This window comes from Cyprinus carpio, chromosome A12 (assembly GCF_018340385.1).
Source record: "Cyprinus carpio isolate SPL01 chromosome A12, ASM1834038v1, whole genome shotgun sequence".
In the NCBI taxonomy this organism is placed as follows: Eukaryota; Metazoa; Chordata; class Actinopteri; order Cypriniformes; family Cyprinidae; genus Cyprinus; species Cyprinus carpio.
Window position 1 is genome coordinate 5,797,908 of NC_056583.1, and position 27,193 is coordinate 5,825,100.

Sequence of the window (27,193 nt, forward strand, 5' to 3'; positions counted from 1 at the left end):
GTGAGTCAGCGTATGGCCCGTCATAAAGGTTTGGGAAAATTTAGAACTAAATACAGGATCAGACAAGAGCAATCTAATCTGGGCTGCTCAGGAGTTGTGGAGCAGGGGGTGAGGGCATTATGGGTAAAAACCAGTCAAACATTTCTGGCTTTGCTTTAGTGGTGGAGGTGGAGTTTAACCATACAGTATAGCCTGTTTTTCTCTCTCCTCAAATCATAATATTCATAGTTTATTAAAAAGCATTTGTTAGCAAATATAAACTAGATGTAATTATCATCATTATAATAATATTTAACTAAAAATACTTTTTAAAAACTACTTAAAGCTTTCCTTTTTAACTTATAACTAAAGGGCCATTTTCTGATTCATATTTGACAATAATGCCTGATATGAAATTGCTAGTAAACTTTACAAATAATTAAAACTGCAAGTTTCACATTGAATTAAAAATGAACATTTGAAACAGAAAGGCTGTAAAACTTTGTTTAGTCAAACTTCCAATTCAGCAAATTGACTTTATTAATAAATGACGCTGAAATATAATTGACATCTTTATTTTATGAGATTCATTTATTACTAATATTCTGTATGTGACATTAGATTGCTAATGATTCCATTTGTCATTTAAAAATTAAGGGAGGTCAGAAAATTCAAAATGTTTAAACAACAACTTTATTTCAAATGAAATACATTCACATCATCACAATACTGTTAAATTAAATTAATTATAGAGTATAAAGCATTTTGGCCTGTTGATTATTTTCCAACCACAGGTTCAAATGTTTAACATGTACAATATATTATATAAACACTACTTTAAAAGACAAAAACCAGCTCTTACGTGAGGCCAAGCACAACAGTGTGTGTGTGTGTGTGTGTGTTAAAGCATTGTTTAAAAAGCACTTTGTGATTCAGCCACTCCCACACTATACAAGTGAACAAGAAGGACTGTAATTTGTTTAAATGAGTCACATGATGATTTCACATCTGGTCATCTTCTTGGAATGGTGGGTGGTCTTAACACAACCTTCACTGTATCTCCTGTGACCTACAATGTGAAAAGTCTACAGTTTACCAAAAGGTGAACGTAAGATTTCTTATAGTGTAGCTTTATTGATATGGAAGCATTTGGGCTGCTCACATATGAAGCAGCACATTAACATTACAAGATAAACTGTGTTATATGTAAGCATACATAATAATACAATCACTATAAGAGTAAGTGTAAGTTACTAACTCGATCTGTACTCCAGGATCCTGTTGCTAAAGATGGTTTGACTGGAGGAACAGGAGGTGGAGTCAGCTTGATTACCTACAATTACACAGACTCGAGCTGAGAGAATGTGCATAAACACAATGAAACTACTTACACGTTATCGGCTCTTTTCCAAAAATTATATCCTACTGAAATAGGTTGGATACTGTGTCTATTTAAGTCACGGTTGCACTTTATTTTACAGTACGTGTACTTACATGTACTTATAGTGTACTTACAATGTATTTATCTAAGAAAGTTCAGGTAATACAAGGTAACTTCATGGGGTAGGATTAGGTTTAGGGGTAGGTTCAGGGTTAGTACCTAGTTATTACATAGTTATTGTAATTACTATAATAAGTACATAGTATGTACATGAGGAACAGGACTGTAAAATAAAGTGCTACCGAAGTCACAGTATCAAACCAAAGATACAAGCTTTTAGAAACTAGCGGATGAGTGAAATCATTTTCAGTGGTAATCAACAGGAAGCCACAGATGACTCAACTAATGATCTGGATGAACTTGACCCAAGATGACCTGCAAAATATGTGCAGTGTACTTCAACTAAAAGAAAAAAGGTAAAAAGTAGTATTCTCTTTCTTTGAAAATGTAAACTGAACAAGAGTATTCAGTTTCAATATTACTTGAGTAAAGTACAAATTCCCTACAATAATACTTAACATAAAATCACTCAAGTATTACAGTCATGATTTCAACAGTTTGGAAATAGCATGGTTACTCTAATAAGTACTAATCTAATTGTGATCTTTTTTCTTATGATACATTTATAGTGCATGTTTTTTTTAAGGAGAACCTTCAAAAAGCTCAAATATATTAAAAAATACATTTTGGACAAATTTTTTTTTAGCAAATATAAAAAATAAAAAATAAATAAATAAATATATATTTGTGTATATATATATATATATATATACATATATATATATATATATATATATATATATATATATATATATATAAACATTTATTTTAGAAATATTTTTTGCAATTTGTTGTATATCTGGAAATGTATTATTTTGCCATATGGGTTGACAGTCTGCAGAACAGCAACAGAAACATCTCCTTTTGTGTTCAACGGAAGACAAAGTCAAACATGTTTAAAATGACAAGGGTGAGAAAAAAAATGTCAGAATTTTCATTATTGGGTAAAATATTTTAAATATCATAAAATGTATTTTATGTATGCATGTAATGTATGCATTTCTGGTATCAGTAGTTGATCTTACCTGTTTAACTATAGTCTGCTGCGATTGTGATGGCAACTTTTTTGGAGCCTGCAAGCAGAATAGTGATAAACCAGATATCCATGATCAGAACTTACATTCAACTTGTTCAAGAAATAATTAGTACTTAAAACTTTTGGACAGACAGAAATTCCATTCCAGGTCCACTCACATTTTTGGTCACACGCTAGTCTATTATTATTGTATGAATCAGTTTAGATTTTCCCAGCCCTAAATGGCATGTACAAACTGTGCCTGGGAGCATTACATGTTGGTCTCTGTTCATCTAGAGGGCGTTTCTAACCAGAATAAGCTGCAATGTGGACCAGACTTTATGGACAAATCCAAAATATGGCTACGCAATATAAATTTGACCCTAAAAGAGTTATTAACGTTAAGATGATAATAAACAGGCTCCATCATACTAAAGGTTCTACTAACTGGGGGAGCAGGACGGGGCGGGCCCAATCTAGCCGTTAGAGGGGTGCAGGGTCGAGTCACAGTGGTCCCCATGAATATGGGCTGGCTGATCTCAGGGCGGTCCTTTTTGTCACTGTTGTTCTCATAAAGAAGGCTCAACTGCCCTGAAGATGGAGTTTTTCTGTAAACGAGCACACAGACATGACATGAACGGACAGACTACTATAATTACATTACTCACAGCTACCCACACCTTCTGAACAACAAATTCGCAAGACATTTACAGGAAATCGGCTGGATGGAAGCAACGCAACATGGCACCTTTTTAAAGGAATACTCCACCCCAAAGTTAAAATTTTGTCATTAATCACTTACCTCCATGTCTTTCCAAACCTGTAAAAGCTCAGTTCGTCTTTGGAACACAATTTAAGATATTTTGGATGAAAACCGTGACTGTCCCATAGACTGCCAAATAAATAACAGTGTCAAGGTCTATAAAAGGAATGAAAGTCATCGTCAGAATACTCCATCTGCCATCAGACATGCAATCTGGGTTATATGAAGCGACAGGAACACTTTTTGTAAGCGAAGTAAACAAAAATAATGACTTTATTCAACAATTCCTTGTCAACAGTCTCCTCTGTGTCTCTCCATATCACTATATGCTGCGTATGCTCTTCTGTATCATCCGCACCACAAGGATGCGCTGTTTTCTTTCAAATCAAAGCTAAATAAACAGTGCATCCTTGTGGCGTCTGATGGCAGATGGAGTATTCTGACAATGACTTTCATACCTTTTATGGACCTTGACACTGTTATTTATTTGGCAGTCTATGGGACAGTCACAGGCCTCCCGGTTTTCATCCAAAATATTTTAGAAATTGTGTTCCGAAGACGAACTGAGCTTTTACGGGTTTGGAACGACATGGGGGTAAGTGATTAATGACAAAATTTTAATTTTGGGGTGGAGTATGCCTTTAAAAGATACATTTTCCTTCATTAAGAGTTTTACACACAAAGCATAAATAGTACTTTTGAAAAAAGTCAAATTAGATGAAGATTTCAAGGTCTGTCAACATCATTTACCATTTTTCTAAGATGCAAAAAAAAGTTTTTGTTTCTTCAGAAAATCATAGAGTTCTCCATAACTATGTAGTGAAGCACTATTTTGAAAATTAACAATAATAATAAAACACACACACACACACACACACACTATTTGAGGAACAAAATCATGCTGAGTCTTCCCCTTTTTATCACCAGCACATCTGATGAACTCATATATGAGCTGCGCTGATTGTTTTAAACATGCAAAGAAAAAAACCTAATTATCCCACGGTCAAAATTCCATTCATTCTCCGAACCACTTGTCTGTAGGATCATGGGGATGCTGGAGCCTATCCCAGAGTCTCAGGCAGAGACAAGAAAAAAAAACCTGGACAGCTAGCCAGTTGTTAAAAAGTTTTTATCATAATAATAATAATTTTTAAAGAAAAATTATGCAAAAGGATTTTATGGCCAATAAAAATATTCCTGGTTGCAAAATGTTCACTTGGTATGGGTATGATAAATTTCGCGAAGCACATCAAATCAAACAACTCACGTCTTGCGGCTGACGATGGCTTTTCTTCGTTTACGATAACGCAAGACTGCACATAGTACAAGTAGTACAAGTACAAGTAGAGCAATTCCTACTGCTACTGAGATGCCAATGATCTTTGATGGTCCTTAAAAAATTAGAAACGAGTAAAATTTGTCAAAATGGTACATTACTACAGATACTACATTTAAACATGCTTTTCAGAAAAGAACAGTGCGTTTGATTACCAGATGGCAATTCAGAATATCTGACTTCACAGTTAGGAGGTGCCCAACCAGGCTCACAGTGGCATTGTTTTTTATGATTGCAAACCTGCAAAAATAAGACAATTTTTTTTTATTTAAATCCTTTTAAAAGCTTTTTAAGTTTGGAATTATAATACATTCTCCTATTGGTTTCAGTGAAATGGAGCTTTAATCTCACCCCTCTACCATTGCATTGCAGTGAGCAGTCTTCATTATTACCGTAAACCCTCAGGTCTTGGCACATATAATCAAAGCAAACCTATTGAAACATAAAACAGAGATTTCATATTTTTGCCTACAAGTCCTGCCATCACAGTCTAAATACCATTCTTACATGCTCACCTTATTGTGTTCACATTTTGTGCCAGTAGGAACCATGCTGAGGACGTCATCTTCTGATTGGTCCCCAGCTACGTTGCAATGTCCCCGAAGTGTTCGTAAAACAGCTTTCTGACCAGTAATGGGGTATTCGCTTCCTCCATCGCAAAATATCTTACCACAAAACATGTTTCTATATAAGAAAAAAAGCACATTTATTGTAATCTATGTTTGATGTTTTAGATAAGTTTAAAAAAAGGGTGCTATGACAAATATTGATGCTGGAAAAAGTTGTTCTGTGTGTTGTTTTGACTTAGAAAATGAATAAGATGTCATACTCTTTTTTACAGGCTCTGTATCCATTTTTGGTCTTTCCACAGTGAGAATCATTTTTTCCAAACGTGTTTAGAGAAAAGCATGCATCAGTACCCTTTTTGGCACCTAGGAAAATGATCACACAACATTGAAGCAGATATCAGTACTGTGTTGATATGAGTCATTATGCAGAGCAGGATACTGAAATATCAAGGTAGAGCAAATCAACCCAGCTTGTGAAAATGAATGAACTGGTGTTTTAGTAAAATAGTTGGGCTGTAGGGAATCACAGGGAGTTTAATAATACTTGTTCAGATTCCAGTTTCACCTAAAAAAGTAAATGATGTTATCCTCTACTCACTCGCATACCGTTCCAAACTTCAAGAATGTTGGCTACCAAACAGTGGGTGAGGGTGAGTTAATGATGACATCATTTTTAGTTTGGGGGGGAAGACATCACTTTAATGGTCTGGTAGCCTTAACAATTCTATTAACAGTTATTTTAGTACTTTAAGAATAACTTGTCCTTAATATATATTTAAATAAATGTTAAATTAAGACAATGGTACTTGTTCAGACAATATCACTGGTTCAGTAATTGATTCAACACCCACTCTTAACAATTCAATAAGCATGATCGATGAACAATAACTCATAAGTTTGGAGTGTTTTTGAGTATTTTTGGAGATTTAGTAATGGCTCGTTGTAATCAATCTTTCTGTCATCACATCTAATTCAGGCTGCAAGGTTCATAACTAAACTAATAAAGCATTTTTTTTTTGCAATGCAGTGATGTAGTGCATAATATTTTAATGCACTTCCAACCCTACAACACAGATATGAACCCTGACTGTGCTTCTGAACTGTCTTGTAACACATCTGCTAAAAGACATAAAGTCATAGATGATGGAGAGATTTTGGACTTTTGGACAATAAACTCAGGCTTACCTGTTCCCCAAAGTCTTTGACAGTGCTGGAGGTGAGTGGGGCATTGGCCATTATAACAGTAACCCTGGCCAGAGCTGCAAGGTATGCCATTCATCTTAAAATCATTCTCTGGGCACTGCTCTGACTGCCCTGTGCAGTACTCTGGGACGTCACACTCATTTACAGATGCTCGACACACACTTTCAGCATCTTTTATCTGGCATGAAAAAAGAGAAGCTGTAAATAACAACAAAATACATTTAGAAAAGAGTCTTGCGTGACATTTGCAAACTCTTATAAGCTCTTCAACAACTGTTTTAAAGCCTTCCTTGATTTTTTGCTCTTCTGCGTCACCCTTCCATTCAAGATGAATAACATTTGGCACTGGGGCTCAGTTGGTTCAAGTGTGTGTCTTGTAAAAATAAGATTCAAGGTTCAAAACTCAGTGGAACCTATGATGATCTTGCTCTTCCATGGGATGGACAAACAAACAACAATAAAAAAGGGTCAACAGTAGCAGTCCAGTCTGATTTACAGAACCTGGGTTCAAATCCCAACGGTGCTTCTCTATCAATAACTGACTTAATTGAGAGAAATCAAATTTTTGGGTTAACTATTCCTTTCAATAAAGATATATTCTAAAACATATGTTCATAGTGCCATTTTCTTAAAAAAAAAAAAGGTGTGGGGAAAGTACTTTTCTAGTTGGAGCACAGAGTATTCCACCCCTCACAGTAATTTGACCCACAATGCTTGACAGTGAAATGAAAGACACACAATCATTTATGTTCATTACCTGGCAATTCTCACAGCAGTCTCCGTGAGCACATTGTGAGCCTTCAGTGAGCCTGCAGGTCACGGGATCACAGCATGGATTTTCACATTCCACAGTACACAAAAGCACAAGACGGTAAATCACAGTCATCAATGAGACATCAGATTGAGTCAAAGATGAACCTACATTAATGCATTAATAATGTCATTAAAAAGGATCATCTGGGCTAGACTGAGTCACTACAGACACAGGATGTGTGTGCAGTACCTCCGCTGTTCCACAGTCACACTGCTCTCCAGGGTCCAGGAAGGCATTACCACAAACAGAGCCAGAGTACAGTCTGGATGAGCTGGGGGTGTCCAGCAGGCAGCTGGGGTTAGCGTTGTCTAGAAACACGCTCAGCTGCTCCAGACTACAGTCACTAAACTGCTCCGGGAACTGTGTGCTAGACAGACAAAGAATTTGTCATATTTCCGGACAGTGCAAGCTTTAAACTGCTACTAGGCAGAGCAGTCCACTTAAGACTGGAATACAATACACGATTTCCGCCCAGATTTATGCCCCGATTTTCAGTTTGGAGAAGGTGACGCTAGTTGCCGAAAGTCAAAGCCAGTATGCAGATTTGATTTGAAAGATTTCATAGAAAATCACATAGTGTATGATAGTTATAGACTCTGATTTTTTAGCTTCAGACTTTGAATCCAGTCGGAGGATATCAAACAGGTTTGATATTTTTCTTCCATTTGTCACACATCTCCCAGCAACAAGGCGCATGTTTCTGTGTTGGGTTGGTTGGTTTGGAACGACTTTAAAGTCTGGCAGTGTATGATGCTCAGGCGTTTAGTGTACGATGGCCAATTTTTCCTTTGTGACTATTTACAAAGTCGGTAAGTGTATGATGCCTAGCGTTTTAAAATCTGTTCAGATTTTAAAAGTTGTGTAGTGTACTCCAATGTTGTCATTTTTCACTATGATCTAACTGCTACAGAAGGCTCACATTGTGTTTTCAACACAGTGAAGTTTAAAGGTTTAAAGAGTTTCACGCACATGTCTTACTATGCTTGTGAAGTAGTGTGCTTGAATATATTGAATGTGCACTTGTAGAGTTCTTCAAATCTTAAAAGTATATATATATGTATATATTTTTTTTTAAATGCACTTGCAGATATTATAATATTAATGAGATGGCCACTTAAGTGTACTAATAGAGATGTGTTTCTTAACACAGTAGGTATATTTTAAAAACGTGCACTTTGTAATGTCAAATAAAAAAATTATTTAAAGTATATTTACCATTATGTTCTCATATAAATGTGTCATTATCTTTTAATAACCTTATGTCATGCTTTATAGAAGTACAGAAGAAGATGTAAAAACATTATCTTAAAAGTGTGCTAAAGTGCAGGGGCGCAGATAGGATTTTTTAACTGGGGGGGACCAAGCTGTCCAGCAGTCAAATTTTTTCAGTCCAGAAAAATCCCCAGCTCAGTCATAGATGATAGTATAGGTGCATCTCAAAAAATTAGAATATCATAGAAAAGGTCTTTATTTTTTGTAATTTAATTCAAAAAAGCTTTTTTTCTTCTTTAATTCTGATGGTTACGACTTACAGCTTAGGAAAATGAAAAATTCAGTATCTCAAAAAATTTGCATATTCCATTTGAGCTTGATTAGTTTGATTAATTTTGAGTATAAATACTTGGTACCTTTTGGGTATAGTTTAGAACATTTAACCACAATTATGGGAAAGACTACTGACTTGACAGTTGTCCAGAAGATGTTCATCGACACCCTCCACAAGGTTGCTGAAAGGGCTGGCTGTTCACAGAGTGCTGTATCAAAATAAATTCATAGAAAGTTGACTGGAAGGAAAAAGTGTGGTAGGAAAAGGTGCACAAGCAACAGGGATGACCACAGCCTTGGGAAGATTGTTAGGAAAAGCCGATTCAAGAACTTGGGAGAGCTTCACAAGGAGTGGACTGAAGCCAGAGTCAGTGCATCAAGAGTCACCACACTCGGACGTCTTCAGGAAATGAGCTACAGCTGTCACATTCCTAGAACCAAGCCACTCCTGAACCAGAAATACGTCAGAAGCATTTGATCTGGGGTAAGGAGAAAAAGAACTGGACTGTTGCTCAGAGGTCCACAGACTTCTTTTCAGATGAAAGTAAATTTAGCATTTCATTTGGAAATCAAAGTCTGGCGCACTGGAGAGGGACATAATCCAAAGTCCAGTGTGAAGTTTCTGAAGTCAGTGATGAGTTGGGGTGCCGTGACGTCTGCTGGTGTTGGTTCATTGTGTTTTATCAAGTCCAAAGTCAATGCAGCCGTCTACCAGGAGATTTTGGAGCACTTTATGCTTCCATCTGCTGACAAGCTTTATGGAGACGCTGATTTCATGTTGCAGCAGGACTTTAGCACCTGCCCACAGTGCCAAAACCACTTCCAAGTGGATTGATGACCATGACATTACTGTGCTTGATTGGCCAGCCAACTCAAATGTGCTGAACCTCACAGATGATCTGTGGGTTATTGTGAATATGTGGGTTAGTATAATTTGAATATGAATAAAGATGAGATGGAGATGGATGTCGATGTAAAATGGGCTTGGGTTTCAATTAAGCCTCGCCACAGGCTGATCACCTCCATGCTAGCCGCACTGAAGCAGTCATTCATGCAAAAGGAGCTCCAACCAAGTTTCGAGTGCATAATTAAACCTGCTTTGGAGATCTTGAACATTTCTGTTTTGTAAATCTTTTTTTTGATTGATCTTTGAGAAAATATAATTTTTTGAGATACTGAATTTTTATTTTTTCTAAACTGCAAGTTGTAACCATCAGAATTAAAACAAAAAAACTCTTGAAATATTTCAGTTTGTGTGCAATGAATCTAGAATATAAGAAAGTTAGCTTTTTTTAAATTAAATTACAAAAAATAAAGAACTTTTCCATGATATTCAATTTTTTTTGAGATGCACCTGTATATGATCACAGGCCCAACTGAGGCAGCTACCAGCTCCTCATAGGACCCCGGGGTCAGGAGTCGTAGCACATACACACACAAGAGAACGTAAACGTCGAAACGTCAAACAAAAAATGCTTTCTGTAATCATGCACAAATTAACCATGGATTTACTACTCTAACCATAGTTTAACCATGGTATTTTTACAACTGTGGTTATACAAATGGTAATAAATACGCCAAAAAAATTAAAAAGTAAATTTTTCGTTTTCTTGGGGTAATTTTGTTTGTGTTGAATATTTGCAGTTTATTTCTGTATTTGTTTGTGTTGTGAGCATTTGCAGCTTGTTTTTGTATTTCGTTGTGTTGCGAGTATTTGCAGCATGTGTGCTGTCAAACTGATGAAGATGTTTTCTTAATTTGCAGGTGCTTTTTCTATTTGAATGTGTTTTGTGAAGTTGCAGCGTGCTGAGCTCTCTCGGCCACCGTGCTACCTCGCCCCTGTTTTGAAATCTCAGCCCCACACGTACATACGCAACCATGGCAACGACGATCGTGGAAACAAGTGAAGATGACACACAAGCATATTCAAACAAAAGCCAACATGGACAAGTTTTGTGAAACAAAGCAAAATCAACGTTACTCACCTATCAAAAATAAACAAAGCAACCTTGGCGTCCGATTCGAGCCCTTCCCACTCCTTGAGATTCTCTCCATCATTGGAAAGCTGCTCCGATATTTACGCGGGTCCTACCTCTTGCCTCATTGTAACCCGTCTTTTTAATGTTTTGTTTCTCTGATATTTTCCTCTTTTTTATCTGCCATCTCTCTCAATCTACAGTCGATCTGCTAATATGCTAATTTTGAATAAACACATCTGCTAAATGACTAAATGTAAATGTAATGTAATATGCATCCTGTGCACTCAAATTGAGTGCTCTCTTCACGCTATCAAGACACGCCCCCTTACCGCTGATTGGCTACAAGTGTGTTTTGGGACTTTGTCAGACACTGCGGTCAAAAGCGTGTTTAGAAAATCGCTTAGTACATGTTTAAGGAACGGCGGGCAAGGTTGCTAGACTCGCCACCACTTAGACTAATGTACATAGCGGGAACCCTGATTAATCCTCTGTTTACCAATAGAGCCTTTCATTGAGACAGTGAGGGGGACGGATCGGGTCACTATGAATTTGGGGGGGGTGCCATCTGCCATCTAGTGCCATCTGCGCGCCTGCCAAAGTGTACTTCTTTTTCACAAGTGTATGCTTAGTGGTTGCATGCGCATTGTAGGTTGTTGCTAGTATACTATTATGTGGTTGCTAAGGTGTTATGAGTCATTGCTAAGGCATTCTTGATGATCATTGCATAGGGAGTAAAGACAGACAGATCTCACTTCTGACCAAAGCAAAAATTAACAGCACACTGAAAACATAGTATAACATTACACAAAAACTGCTTACCCCACACGCTCTGTCATGATACAGATGGAATTGTATGAGCCACACTTGCAGTGATCTTCATCATGGGACATGCCCATGTTATGACCCATCTCATGAGCAATCGTGGATGCCAGGCCCAGTGAGTTCTGATTATGATCCTGAACAATAACAACATTTACGCAATTATAACAAAGAATCTTTATTATTCAACTATACAAGATCACTTGTTACCAGAAAATCATCACTAATATAGATAATGAATACCTGATTGACTCCCGCTGAGCTTTCAGCACACATTGCAAATTTGTTTGCCAGCCCAACTGTGTCACCCAAAAAATCAATTCCACTGGAAGAAAAACAATCAGTAAAAAATAAAAGGTTCAATAGTAGTATACTAACGTAAAGATATATTTTTAACACTTTACAATATTGTTGCATTAGTTACTGCATTGGTTAACAATCAAATAAAACCAACGAGAAAAATATTTTTACCGCGTTTATTATTCTTTGTTAATATTAGTTTATAAAAATACAATTATTCATCGCTCCAGTTAGTTCACAGTGCATGAACTAATGTTAACAGACACAAAAGTCTTTTTTAAAATATTTAAAAAAAGGTATTACAAATTATCAGTTAACTAATGATAACAAATTAAGTGTTAAAGTGTTATTACAGTACACTAGCATCTTCTATGTTATTGCGAAGTGAAGGTCTTAGTCATCCAGCAGGGTAAATGGGTAACTAGGTCATACTCACGTCACAAACTGAGCGTTGTCATGCTTGACTCTTTTAAGCAGATTGCTCTTTCTCCACTCAATAAACCGACTGAGAGTGTCATCAGAAATCAAACTGACCAAAATTTGGTCCTGTTTCGTCCAAACCTCAAGCCCCACCAGCATAACCCGGATATTAAGGGGTCGATACAACTGAGCAAAGAATAAAGTGTTCACTGTCCTTATGACATTTATTAACTAATTTTCACATATTTGTAGGTTTAACTCTATAAAATCAAAATATATGTATACCTTGTCAACATGATTTGCAACCTCGAGCATCCTGGCTCTGATTATGTCCATGTTAGACCCATAGTTTGTGTACTATAAGAGAAAAATATAGCAATCATTTGTTTGGAAAATGTTGTTTTTGGCTTTATGTATTGACCAATAGTATTGGCCCCACTATGATGACATGGGTCAAACATATTATATATATATATAAATCTCATTGACTTGACATTGTATTATGGTCTATCAGCAATTTATTAATCTCTAGATATTGGTATCACCATAACAGTTGACAAGCTTGTGAAAGCTTAAATTCTTACCTCAGTGTTATCCACCACAAGAAACAATTCCACAAATCTTGGAGTGTGAAATCGCTTTGTTTTCTAAGAGGATATATGAATGATTTAAATTGTATGCATAATTTCTTACATGTGCAGAACACTTGTGATGCTAGAATTGTGATGGAAGATGTTATTACCCATCTGCTGGACTTCAAGGGGACAGCCACTGGTGCTTCATGGTCATAAATGGTGTTGCTTCTCTTCCACCTCAGATGTTCATGCTTATAAAGTGCGTGGTCCCCATCACTGTGGTTGGTCAGGGGCTCGATCAGGTATACTTGCTGTTTCACTCTAACAAAACCTCTATGGACAGAAGACATAATGCTGCTGCTCAAGAACATACGTACAAACATGGCCTTTAATGCTTGTGCATTTCCATTAGGAAATGTATGAAAAACATCTTGATGTAAAAGGAGCATGCCATTGTCTCGAACCTGATTCCAGAGCAGATTCCCACACTGACTGAGGAATCTTCCAAATCCTGAATATGGCCATGATAGTAGCAGTTGTCCTACAAATGATACAAAATTAATTGATTTTTATTTTCTGTGCTTAACTGATGATATTATATCTAGCTTAAATAAGGGAACTTCAGTCAGTCTGACATGACTTAATTGTTCAGAATAGAATACTAGCAGGAACTGCACAATATATGCGATATACAGTCAAACCAAAAATTATTCAGACACCAGATATAATTTGTTTTTTTGTTTTTTTTTTACATGTGGGTGCAGGACACTATAGTTCATTTATGTAAGTGAAGATAGCAAAATAAAGTAAACTGTGTATATTATACCCAAAAATTCTCCTTTACTACCAGTAAAATTGATAAAAATTTGAGACCAAAGATTATTCAGACACTTTGACCTGAGCATGTTTTGCTTAAGTGTTATCTGACATTTTCTAAACTATAGCGAATAAACTGTGATAATGTGTGAAATGTTAATGAGGTGTCTGAATAAATTTTGGTTTGACTGTATAGATGTGCTATATACTGCAGGAATAGAATGGGACATATGCTAGTATGCTGTTCTGATCATAGTTATTGTTAAATTACAGTAAAATTTAAGTTACCTTTAAAATTGGATTCCTGCTCACAATCAGTCCATCATCTTGATAATATATTTCAGAGTAATTATGTCCTATGAGTTGCCTAAATCACAGTCAATATTGATTTAGGACTACTTAAGAGTACAATGGTTTATCTCATACGATTAAACATCAAAATGAAATGTACAGAAAAGACTTTGAAAAATGACACACCCAATTGCAACACTCACCTGTTCTTTTCCAAATGAATCAGGTGATCTTTCCCTCCAAAGAATAATTTATATGTGAGTCTATCAGGATACGTCTCATGGCTTTTTGGACTTTTATCAGACTGTACCTGCAGAGGATTGATATGTTAATCCACACATAAACAGCACAACCCTTTGGTTGCTTTTATCCTAAAACTAAAAAAATAAAATAAAAAAGGTTTTATTCAAGCATATCTTGTTGCTGTAACCGTAAGATCCAGGTTGTAAATGGAGGTACCTTTCTGATGCTTTGTCTTTTAGGTCTCACCACATCAAATTGCTCTACATGAGGTAATGTACGCATACTCTCTGCCACACATCCTGATGAAGAATCAAAAGATATTTTTATATTTCATAAATGCACTATCCGCACCACCCACAAAAGTTAACAGCATTCTACAAAAATAAATAGGTTGCATAAGCCTAACTAGGGTAAACTTTACTGGCCCTAAATTACCTTAAAACATTTCTGATCTTCAAACTCTCTGCAGCACAAAAATATCAAAAATTTACTGAATATATGTTCTATACATGTTTGAAAAAGTGCATGATATTTTTCCTTAAGTACGAAAATTTTTGTATATTAAACAGTTTTCTACATTTAAAATTAGGAAAAACAATAAGTAAATGCAATTAAAGGGACACAATAAAAAGTTACAAATATTAAAAATACAATTTTCTATAAAATTAACTTAAGGACAGAAAAAATTCCTCCATTACTATATACTGTTCTATGAGTATCCTATTCGCAGGAATGTAAATAAATATAAATAAATTCATAATATAGACAAAAGCGACCGGTTTAATCTTTGAGCGCAAATATGCTTTATAATCACATGCATTAAGGAATAAAACATATTTTTACATAAAGGAATATCATACATACCCCAAAGACAAAGACAGCAAAGTACATGAGCTGTGAAGGCAGAGCACGGCATTATTACTGTGCGTTATGTTTCATATCTGGAGAACTACATGCCGAAAGATAAACTTGAGTTCCGCCCAAGTGGGACGCATTTTTCTCTTTAATCGGACAAACGCAAAAACAGAATAAACACGTAGAATGACCAAAAGCATGGAACCAAATTATGAAAGGGGCGGTGCTTAGAGACGTCACGAGGGATCGAAATAATCATTCTCGTAATTTGACAAATTTATCTGCTGATTTTTAAATTCTAGGACAATATGCTGTTTCTCAGTGTTATTATGTAGTTGTAAATTGTTGTCCATACCCCTGCTGAAACAGATCCGCGACGACGTTGTCACGTGGTAGCTAGTACTTTTCTCAGCGCTGCTCTTGGCGAACCAATCACATTCGTTTGTGATTACAAAGTTAAGTTTATTTTTATTATTATTATTGTTATTTTCTACAGGCAACTGAGGTGAATTTTAATTTTTTGTGTGTTAGGTTCCAATCTTTGAAACTTACAAAATTAAAATATTTGAGTTTTTTGTGTGCAAATCACGACATAAGATTTGAATGTTGCTCAATGGAGCATTCGGTGATCTGGGCCTCCTTCCGAGAGCCCCTGCATGAACAGAGCCAGAGCTGTGTTTGCTACTTACGATGACAGCATATCCCGTAACGGCAATGACTCATAACCTTACAGGAAACACGTTACGTATTAAAGCGTGTGTTTAACATTTATAGCTTTAGAGTTCGTTAATTTCATACAATTTCTAATTACTGTGTAACCGATGTATATTGTATAACTAATGCATAAAGAGTGTTTTTAAATACAATATTTATACATTTAGAACTGGACAGTAATTTTCAGCGCTTAGTATTTTCCAGAATTTACTGCTGCAATACTGAAATGGATGTTCAAATAAACCCAAATATCCTTCATGACATAATAGTTCTTTCTTTCTTTCTTTAAAAATAAATGTCCCTAATGGAGGTTAAACACATTTTAACGCATATAATGTTTAATTAATGACATGATTGCACTTAGGCTGCATTTTCTGTTTCAGTGATATAATATAATAATTATATTATACATCCTCAGCCAATGGCGCGGGAAGGGGGGTGCTGCGGGGGCTGCAGCCCCCCCCCCGTCATAGCATCAGCACAGGCTGGTGGGGGGTTGTGTATTATAGTGTTTTTGTACTTAAAAACGTGAAAAAAAAAAAAAAAAAAAAAAAACAGACATAACAATGTGTTTAATGTGGGATTAAGATATAGTGTATAAGATATAAACTAATGATTAATTATTTTAATATTTCGTTGATAAAAGACTAACCTAGCCTCCTCAGGAATGCTTCCGTCACCGTCAGAATAATTGTCTTCCGTCAGTATAATGGGCGTTTACTAGCCGCTCTCAAGCGCACGACCGCATCCATAATTTTGCCACAAAGAACCGGCTGAAGAAATGATTATGAATTTGTCAAAAATAGCAAGGAGACATTTAATTGTTTATTAATAAAATGGTGTTTTCTGTGTCGCTGGAAAGACGATGCGGACTCGCCATGAACGCCAGAGAGAAATGCACATTTCATATGGATTAGGCCTACATATTCAGAGAGTAGCCTATTTATTTTCGTTTTGAATATTTTCGTTTAAAAGTAGACATTTTTAAGCTTTCTATAATAGATAGCCTATATTTCTCAAAACTGTCTGTGAGGCACAAGCTGAGTTTCTGCGCCCTCCAGTTCACGTGCAATACAAGTGATGTGCCGGCACCTTATTACATTGTCTGCTAATATATTTGCTTGTTTATTAAATACAGGCAATGGGTTGATAAAATATTGATCAAAATTAAGATACAATTTATACAAAACGAAAATCTTTTAAACAGAGTCTTTCTACAAAACAAAACTCAATAAAGTGGTCAAAATCATGTCTTACCCACTCCATGTCTCTATTGGCTCATGATGTATCATATCTTTCTCATGCTGCATGCTCACTTTCATAATAAACATTGATTAAATAAAAAAAAAAAAATACATTAAGCCTATAATATTTAAACAAATATGAAACCAAATGTTTTCTTTAATGGGCTACAACACATAGGCTAAACAGTACAGAGATTTTTTTTTAATTTTTTTTTTTATTTATTTATTTTTATTAAACATCAAAGTACAAGTACATCAAGTACAATTTTTGTGTATAAAACAGTAACAATCACGCCAGGGGAGAAGACTAGTAGAGAAATTTCATGTCGTCAGTCACAACATAATGACGTCACATATTTTCCAACCCAGCCCTCAGCCCCCCCCCGCATGAAACAGCTTCCAGCGCGCCTGTCCTCAGCTTAGCTATAAAATGAAAATTGATCATCAAACTTCTATTGCACTTGCATATCACAACCACTAGAGGACAGTTCAGAGACACATAAAATATTACTGCAATAGGCCTACTGTATGTGTCTCATTCAGCCATAAAACCTCTTACATGCATTGCACATTAATTCACAATGCACATATTTATTAAGTTATTTAGTTAGTTTGCTAGACTTTTTATTTTGTCTCTTCATTTAAAATTGCTTGATATGTTTTGCTGTTTGCAAGACTATGTTGAAGGATCTATATTTTTACATTTAATACAGCACTCGAAACTTCATTTTATATATTATATATTAAAATTTTTATTAAAAAAACAGGCCCCCCCCCCCCCCCCCCCCCCCCAGTTTGAACACCAGCCCCCCCCCCCAGTTTGAACACTGATTGGCCTGGTAATAATTAATAGGCTAGCCCTACTATAACAAATGCTACAGTTAAGAAATATGGTACATTTACAAGAGCAAATACAAGTCAGAATCAATAGCATGTGTAAAAATGATTCCAATGATGAGTGACACACCTGGCCTTCAGATATTCCAAGAGATGGCATAGAATAGATTCAATCAATAAGAGCCTGATGAATTGTTGAGTAAGAAATAAACAATATCATTCTAAGAAAATGTTAAGTTAGATTGACTTCCAGTGGCATGTTGAATTAGAATCTTGTCAAACTATAGCCTATAAGTGCCTAAATAATATGAAATACATTAAATATCCTATGTAAACAACCCTTTGCTTACCCTAAAATGGTAGAAGAGTATAGAAATAGTCTGCAATTTTAGAGTATGTATGTATGTATGTCTTATAGTTTGCACCAGCATTGTTATAATAAAATTTCATTTCATTCAAGCTATGAATTCTTGAGTAGCTATGCTGTCAATAAATGCTTTTCAAATTGTTTTTATTAAATCTCCCTTTCAGTCAGTGTCTTTGCCGGAACCTTGGATTTTTTTCAATTTCCCAAATTGCAATAATTAGCATGAAATTGCAGCTGGAGTTCATAAAGGTTGCTTTTGTGATTCACTGACTCATTAAATGTAGAATGTGTCATCTTTTTACACACACACACACACACACAAAAAAAAAAAAAAAAAAAAAAAAAAAAAACAAGAGACAAATCTGTTTAACAAGCTGTAGAAGACAAATGGTCCTTTTTAAGGGGCAGTCCATCTTACACACAAATCCTGCTGATGTCAAAAATATAAATGATGATACATCATATTACGGCAGATGGAAATGATCCTTTCAGAAGGCACAGTGAGTAATAAGAGCTCTCCCAAGCTGAAGTATATTTATGTGAGCTAGGGTTATTATAGTTAACTAAAAAAAAAATAAAAAAAAAATAAAAAAAAAAAACATTTTTTACTTGAAATAAGGTATTGATGCACTAAAATAAAATTTGAATTTTATATATATATGTATGTGTATATATATATATATATAGATAGATATATATATATATATATATATATATATATATATATATACATTCTAATACAAGTGGAAAACACAACAACATAACTGAAAATGTAAAAAAATTCAAATGCAAAATACAAAAAAAAAAAAAATCTAACTATTTAAAAAAAAATTAAAGTATCTCAGTGATGCTAAAAACAAACAAACAATGGCATTAGTGTTGGCACTGCTGTTCAGATGCTGTTTTAGTAGTTCTTTTATATAATTTCAGACTCTATTGATCATCCTCTGTGGCACCACAGAACTGTCACAGAGGAAGTGTTTGTTCTCAAGCCTGTTTCACTCCGCTCACAAGAGCAGTGTGTATTTATTTCACAGCCAGTATGTTAGCACTTTAGATCAGTGCTTCTCAACTGGGTTTACTTCAGGAGCCACATTTTACTTCAGACATCTAGAGGCAACCATACACAAAATTTATCTCATAAAAGTAAACACAAAAAAATGTAAAAACATAAAATCTAAAATAAAAAAAAGTGTGCATAGGTGTTTTATATTTTGTCATATTTGTTATGGTTACATTTCTCATATGATATAGTGAGAATGTGGAGCTCTTACAGAAGGAAAAAAAAACACCTACATTTTATTCAGCGGTCTAAACTGAACAAAATTGATGCACATTTGACATTTACATGGGCAAAATTTAGATTTGTAATGTAAAAATAATTGAGATCTTTTAGGCCTATCAGATAACTTATATAAAATACACATATATCAGATGTCACTCTGTATCTCCCAGAAACTGATATTTAAATGCTTAATTTTATTATCAAAGTAACTTTAATTGTGGGGTGCAAAACAATGCAATGCAATATGATAGTCCTACAAATAAACGTTCCTACAAGACTGATATTTGCATTTTAACATAATTTTGATGCATGGATGATCAAGTAAACCTGCTTCAGTCTAATAGGCTAAATGTACATCTTTTAAATATTCATATGAATATAACATGTATTATTATTATTAAACATTACGCGTACGTTTTTCACAATTTTGAATCTTCTTTGCCTTCCTTGGCCGTTTTTATTGCTGGTTTGAAATATGTTGTGGAAATGTGAGCAAACAGTTAAGGCAATACAGCCACTTGGAATTCTTCAATATTAAATGTTTTTTGTTTTTTTTTATAATTTCTATAAATTTTTTTCCAACTGCTTTGTTTCTAGAATTACTTGCAGTTTAATGGATCCCTTGTCACCCAAAGTAATTTATTTATTTATTATTATTATTTATTTTATGTAAAGGTGGTCTAAAATTAAGGGAGTCCTTGATGATTTGGAATTATGGGTTTGTAAGTATATGCAGATTAATCTCCAGGTAGGCTACCACTAACAGAAGTTTTAAATGAAATTAAATGAAATGATTCTATCGACATCATTTACCTTCCTCAGATAGTGGTCATTGCTGGCTTGCCTTGCTCAACCAAAAAACCATCCAGTGAGATGATATATTTAAGGATACTTCCTGATTTGCTTGTCATGTGGTGTGTTATGGAGACTAGAATTTTGGGAGTCTTTTCCCAGCTTGGCCTGGACCCTGTGCGCCTGACAGCGGGATTAAAAGGACATCACATTCTCCACAGATGGGCAAAGACTTCCAAAGCTGCAGTCTTGAGGATTTAGCCTACAAACCAGAGAAGCTATACTTATTGCCTCTCCTAAAAAAACATGGAATCACACACACATGGTCACACAAAGTATTGTAATGTAAAATATAACTGGCCTGTATCATATTACAGTTTCTTTTCACAACATGTGAGAATATAAACTATTTTTCTTCTCTTGTTAGGCTAATATTTTTGCTAAAAGCCTACACAGAATTATGGTAGCATGTCTATGGATTTTAAATCAACATATAAGGTTACATTTGTACGAAGTGTATATTAAGTGTTGCTACCAGCAAATATAGCTTCACTTCAAATCATTCTTAATAAAATATACTTGCAAATATAATATTAATGAAATAAAAGACATAAATGTACTTAAAGGGATAGTTCACCTAAAAATGAATGAAATGACAATGAAAAAACGACACATGTCTGTTCTAAAATTAGAATGCGGAAGAAATTATTGCAGTGATGAAAGAATCATTTGTATTAAATTCCTTTGTATTTAAAGCATTTCAGTGGGAATAGACCTCAGTATATTTCTGGGAGTTATTTTCATAGCAAAATAAACTTTTAAAGTATAAAAAGAAGTGAAGTATTCAGGTCAAAAATAAGGCTAACTTGAAATACATTCAGGAGGCAAAGGCATAATAACATAATCACGGTAAAATTGAATAAGCATTGCACAAAATTATAGTTTGCAATTATGTAAATGTGCCTGACTTTTACTATTAAACTCACATTTACATGCAAATCTACTCCTTTGTGTCATAAACCTCATTCTCCTGCTTCTGTGCAGCTCTTTGCAAATGATTCCGACTCTGTTACGGTTGATTACAGCTCTCAGGTTAAATTAGCATAAACTATGCACCTCTTTTTGGCTTAATTACTCTTAAGTCCCGTGTTTAGACACCCTTTCCAATTATTATTGTTGCAATAAAGCTATGCAATTATCATGGATAGATCGAGAAAAGTGGAACGAAAATAAATTAAAGAAAAGAGGAAACACACGGTGACTTTCAAAATGGGGAAAAGAGATTAAAATGCATTCTGTTGTGAATATAGCTGTGCTATTTCATAAACACCTATCACTATTCTTTAAAACTGACCCGTTCCTTAAAGAGATAGTTCACCCAAAAATTAAAATTTGATCTTTATCTGTTTACCCCCAGGGCATGCAAGATGTAGGTGACTTTGTTTCTTCAGTAGAACACAAACAAAGATTTTTAACACAAACCGTTGCAGTCTGTCAGTCTTATAATGTAAGTCGATGGGAATCACGGCTGAAACATACAATAAAACTAAAAAAAAAAACATTGGACCATTGACACTCCTAACTGATATTGTAGATAGAGTGTCAATGGTCCACTTGAGAGGTAGGTGGCGGTAATGAACTTATACGTCTGTGATCCGTTATAAAGCAAGAAGAAGAAGACGTTCTAACAGTTTGGACACTGCGTGAATCAGAGGTAAAAAATTATATAAATACTGTTCAGTTTCTTGCACAGACCGATCGCTTTGTGTCTTTACACATCAATGTATCGTCACGAGCTGCAGGGTTTAATTTGGTTTTGTTCGTGTATGTTGCTTTTTTAGTTTTATGTATGTTTTAGCCTTGATTCCCATCCACTTACATTATAAGAATGACAGGCTGCAACGGTTTGTATTAAAAATCTTTGTTTGTGTTCTACTGAAGAAACAAAGTCACCTACATCTTGGATGCCCTGGGGGTAAGCAGATAAACATCAAATTTTAATTTTTGGATGAACTATCCCTTTAAAGTTACTGCAAGCAATAAACAAGACAATATTTTTATTTTTATAGAAATAACTTTTGACTCTATCACAATAGCCTTTTGCCACCTTTATATTTACATACATAACATAAAAACAAGCTTCATTTTTATTTCTCTTCACACAAATTTTATTATATACCATTGACTCTGTAGTGTGGTATTTTGACCAAAAATGATGGTTTAAAGTTAAAATGTCTAAATAATGGATTTGTTTCTTACAAACACAGAGCTTTTCGCTTCACGAGATGTTAATCGATGGACTGTGTTGACTACTTGTGGATTATTGTGATGTTTTAAGCAGCTGTTTGGACTCTCATTCTGAAGGCACCCATTCACTGCAGAGGATCCATTGGTAGGCAACTGCTGTAGGAGGCCTACTTCATTTTTCCAAATCTGTTCCAATGAAGAAACAAACTCACCTACATCTTGGATGTCCTCAAGGTAAATATATTTCCAGCAAATTTTCATTTTAGTGTGAACTATTCCTTTAGCGTCATTGTACCCTCTTTTATGTTGCCCTTTAGCTGGTCAGTTGCTACAATTCATTAATGATCGAAGAAATAAAGAGGGCTCAAAAGTCTTTTGTGTTGTTGTTGAAGACATTCCTACAAATCACTTCATTCCATTTTAGGTGGGCAATTAAACTGATCAGATATTAAAAAAAGGACCTTTGAAAAGAACCCATTGGGTGGACTGACACATTAAATTAGAATCTGTGCTGAAGAGATATGAGGTAGGAAGTCCATTTCTTGTTTTACAGATGGATAGCTTCAAAAGTCTGATGAAAAAGCAAACAATAATTTATTGAGTGTGCTCAAGTTTCTCCTTCCATCCTCAAAATACAAAGCAGAATGTGGCAGCAATCAACTACTGCACTGAATAACAATGGCTTTGTTTATTGCAGGAAATTTCTGATTATTCTTAGACTGTCTATGAACATGAACAGCCCAAAATATTACATATTGTGGCATACATTCACTACATCAGGTGTGAATTATTAAGCTGCAGTAATTGTTTTAATATAAGACTTCGAATTACTCTTTTAAAACCACACGAAAATGACATGTTTTTGTCCCAGATATTCCTTTTGCTTTGAAACAAGATTGAACTGTTGACGACACAAGCTCATTGACAGAGGCACTACATAATTTTGTTTTCAGTGACTGACAGGAGCCCATTTGTGCTAGACATTAAGTTTAAATAAATGTAATCACATCTTGAGATCTTTTAGAGCAATACAGAGGTCTTAGCCACTCTTTTTTCACTGCTATAAACAGTTAAAAATGTAAATAGTGATAATGCATCAGGGCTATTCAATACGAATGCAAGAGAAAAAAACCTGTAATATTTGCAAAAAATATCGATTTTTTTTAGAGTTGTTTTGTGTGTGTGTGTGTGTGTGTGTGTGTGTGTGTGTGTGTGTGTGTGTGCTTTGGATGAGCTTTGAAATGTATTTATTTATTTTTATGAATGAGACAACACATTATTCAAATGCAATGTTTCTACATTTAAGCACAGCATTCTTCTGCTTTGCAAGGCAGAGACTATTACATATCCTTTTATCAATGTGAGACACAATATTATGGTGGCAGTTTACTGGTTAATTGAAAATTGAATAGTAAAGTTTCTAAATGAATTAAATCCAGAGCATTGCGTGGCTTATTTGGGTATTTACAATAGTATCAGCATCTAAAGTGATGATTATGTCAAATTTACAACAATCAGCACTCACTTATAATGTACCTCTATCTTGCCTAGATTAATTTCTAAGCAAATTATGCACAGTCAGTTTTCAGTCAATGACGCAAAGCTGGCATAATTATAGTTTCTGAAATATAGCCTTGCACAGACCACCTCTTCATTCACAGAAAATCTTTTGCACTTGAGGATAATCTTAGAATGGCACACAAGATTAATATGAAATTAATATAATTGCAAAGAAAATTATAGAGATGTGTTTGTCAAAATTACAAGGTTACTATTCACTGAGATAGTGTACATCTGTGCTCAGGCTTAATGACAACAAATTATCATCTGTAGTCACACTAGTAGAATAAGGAAATTAAATAGAATATAAATCCATTAATCTGCAACCGATTAATTTTCTTGAACACTGGAAAATAGTATTATGTTTTAATATATATATATATATATATATATATATATATATATATATATATATATATATATATATATATATAACCCTAATTTGTCACTGAATTTGTAATTTTTTTATGACTTAAGTTTTCAGAAAGACTGTAAACGTGGTGCGGTGATACAGTCAAAATTTATAACAGTAGGAATATTTCTTATTTAGAGGTCTTCAGATTTCTGCCGAGGAGGAGTTGGTGGGAATAACAGACAACCACATATCAGGGCTAAAGCCTCTCAGTGGTACCATTAATCTTGACTTGAGCCACACACTCTTGGTTTGTCCCCATAAACCGGACCACAATTTTCCACTCATATGAACTGATTTCCTTACAAATCTGGTATTCGTCTATTTAACTGAAACTAAAACAAAAGAAAACGACAAAATAGGCAAGATAAATATATAATTTACATTATAATCACTTTTTTACGTTCTAATAACATACTTTATAATAACTTTGATCAATAAATTTTGCATTAAAAGTCGACATTGAAAAAAAGGGACTCTTTTTTAGTTCATCTTTTCATTCAAATTATGCTGAAAATATTTTGAATGAAAAAATGTATTTAATAATAAAAAATGCAATTAATAAATAGATGCAAAATAGATGTTATTGTTTCCTGTAGCATTCAGACAAACAATGAAAAATATATATTTAGACTGAAATGTACAACTCTATTAAGCAGCATATAATGTCTGATAATGACTTATCAATGAAAGTTATTAGAAAGCATCATCATATTGACATTTCCTTTTTCGTTTGCAGTCTGTCTGTCATGCTCCCCAAGTCAAATACTCTCACACACGGTAGTCGAAGACAAGCTTTTACTTCTGGTCAGCTTGAAAACAGTGTAGCTCCGTCTTTCCGACGCAAATCTCCTGGACGAGCCAGAGTTGCGCGGCTGGATTTTAGACGCAGAATTTCTCATTGAAGATTTATTGGTCAGGCTCAAGACAGATGACATCTTCTCTCTGTAGCTTTCTCTAAACCTTTTGGCAGATCTGTACAAGTTTCCAACAAAGCAGTAGCAGAGGGGATTGAGGGATGAGTTGGTGAGACCCAGCCATTGCGCAAAAGGTCTGCTCTGGAGAAGCCAATGATGCTCAACGTTGCTCAGTTCGTCGTTTCGATCAGGAGAGCTGGGGATGTTGGAATCGATCCAGATGTCCACGGCGTAGAGTGGCAGCCAGGAGAAGGTGAAGAGCAGCACGAGCGCAAAGACCATTTTGGCGATCCTCTTGCGCGTTTTCAGGCGCGATGTGGAAGAGGTCAGCGCGAGCTGGTTAGGATCTGATACTGATGCTGTGCCTCCTCTACTCAATTTCCAACCGGTCAGGAAGCAAATGATTAGGTTAAAGACCACCGGGAATCCATACAACGCGCAGAAGAGTAAAAAGTTGTAACCCTGGCGCAGTTTGACTTTAGACCAGCTTTCCACGCACACGGTCACTGTATGCAGCCCGTCTAGAAGGGAAAGCGTCTTAGTTGTGTTCATGAAAAATAACGGCAAACATAGCGCAGAAGATACTACCCACACCACAGCTATCATGCATATCATTCTGCTGGCCGTGAAGAAAGACCTGGCGTGGAGTGGACTGTGGACGCTGTAGTATCTGTTCAAACTGATCACGGCCAGACTCAGAACGCTCGCAGAGACTGACACCGCCTGAACGAACGGCACAGCTCGACACAGAAAGTCTCCAAACACCCAGGCGTTATACACCTGATGTCCTAAGTTAACCGGCATGCAGACACACACCACCATCATGTCGCACACCGCCAGGTTGACCAGGAGTCTCCTGGTGGCTGAAGCTCCAGATAAGCGATTCCTGCGGCGCGTCAGGACCCACAGAGCCATGATATTCCCCACCAGTCCGGTCACGAAAGAGATCACGTACATCACCATTAAAACTATAGTGTCCGGTTCATGTCCCGCAAACAGAAAGTCGATGGAGAAAGGCGTCAGGTCACGAGTAGTCCAGTTCTTCTGGAGATGCTCCCAAAGAGAGAAGTTGTTTGGAAAGAAGCGTCCGAATGTGCTGTAAAAGCTCGAGGTGTTCATGTTTCCTCTGTACGCGTTTCATCTGACCGTCCGCTTCTTGAGGATCTCCATTACACCCCCACCCTCAGGAATATGATAAAAGAGCAATGATTCACCGAAGAAAAAAAAAACTTAAATATTCCATAATTTGTTAAATCTCATATAATGACGCGTGTAATTAAAATATTCTAGAGTGCAGCTTCACTGTACGACTTCTATCTATCACATTTCACATGCTGTTGTCTAATGCACGTTTTCAGTTTAAATTACAGTGTATATAAATATATATTCTATATAATTCAGTACAGACTAAAATATAAACATTCATAAATATTCATTCAAGACAATGATTCGACAATTAATAAAATAAAATGTTTTTAGTTAATCTATCAACATGCTTTGATAAAACATACTTCAAAAAACATACATTTCAGATGCCGGTGTAGATATAACATGCATATGTGCAGAGTTATATATATAAATAATCAAAGAGTGCAGCAATTTGTCCATCTCTCTGGCTGTCTGCCTGTCTAAGTCTATCTATCTATCTATCTACTGACATACTTGGATACCTTATGCATACTTATATATATATATATATATATATATATATATATATATATATATATAGAATTAGAATAGTGAGTGCAAAATTTAAAAGGTCAAATAAAGATATATCTTCCATCTTTATTTGACC

General features: G+C 35.3%; 2 protein-coding genes across 2 annotated transcripts; both read right to left on the minus strand.

Annotated features, from left to right (window-relative positions):
• Nucleotides 1–654: 654 nt before the first annotated feature.
• On the minus strand, nt 655–15,190 carry LOC109053212 (zinc metalloproteinase-disintegrin-like crotastatin). Its single transcript, XM_042767265.1, has 23 exons — nt 15,033–15,190; nt 14,385–14,467; nt 14,129–14,235; nt 13,923–14,001; nt 13,283–13,359; nt 12,986–13,151; nt 12,828–12,890; nt 12,529–12,600; nt 12,260–12,429; nt 11,767–11,848; nt 11,524–11,660; nt 7,370–7,547; nt 7,124–7,213; nt 6,349–6,544; nt 5,424–5,526; nt 5,110–5,278; nt 4,946–5,026; nt 4,750–4,834; nt 4,526–4,649; nt 2,944–3,103; nt 2,506–2,553; nt 1,238–1,312; nt 655–1,048 (listed from the first exon to the last, which is right to left on the minus strand). The coding sequence occupies exons 1-23, from the start codon at nt 15,082–15,084 to the stop codon at nt 992–994; spliced, it is 2,454 nt and encodes an 817-aa protein (XP_042623199.1). The 5' UTR covers nt 15,085–15,190; the 3' UTR covers nt 655–991.
• A 9,299-nt stretch (nt 15,191–24,489) lies between these two features.
• On the minus strand, nt 24,490–26,539 carry LOC109053211 (QRFP-like peptide receptor). The gene has a single exon (XM_019070639.2). The coding sequence runs from the start codon at nt 26,515–26,517 to the stop codon at nt 25,243–25,245; it is 1,275 nt and encodes a 424-aa protein (XP_018926184.2). The 5' UTR covers nt 26,518–26,539; the 3' UTR covers nt 24,490–25,242.
• Between the last annotated feature and the right edge of the window lie 654 nt (nt 26,540–27,193).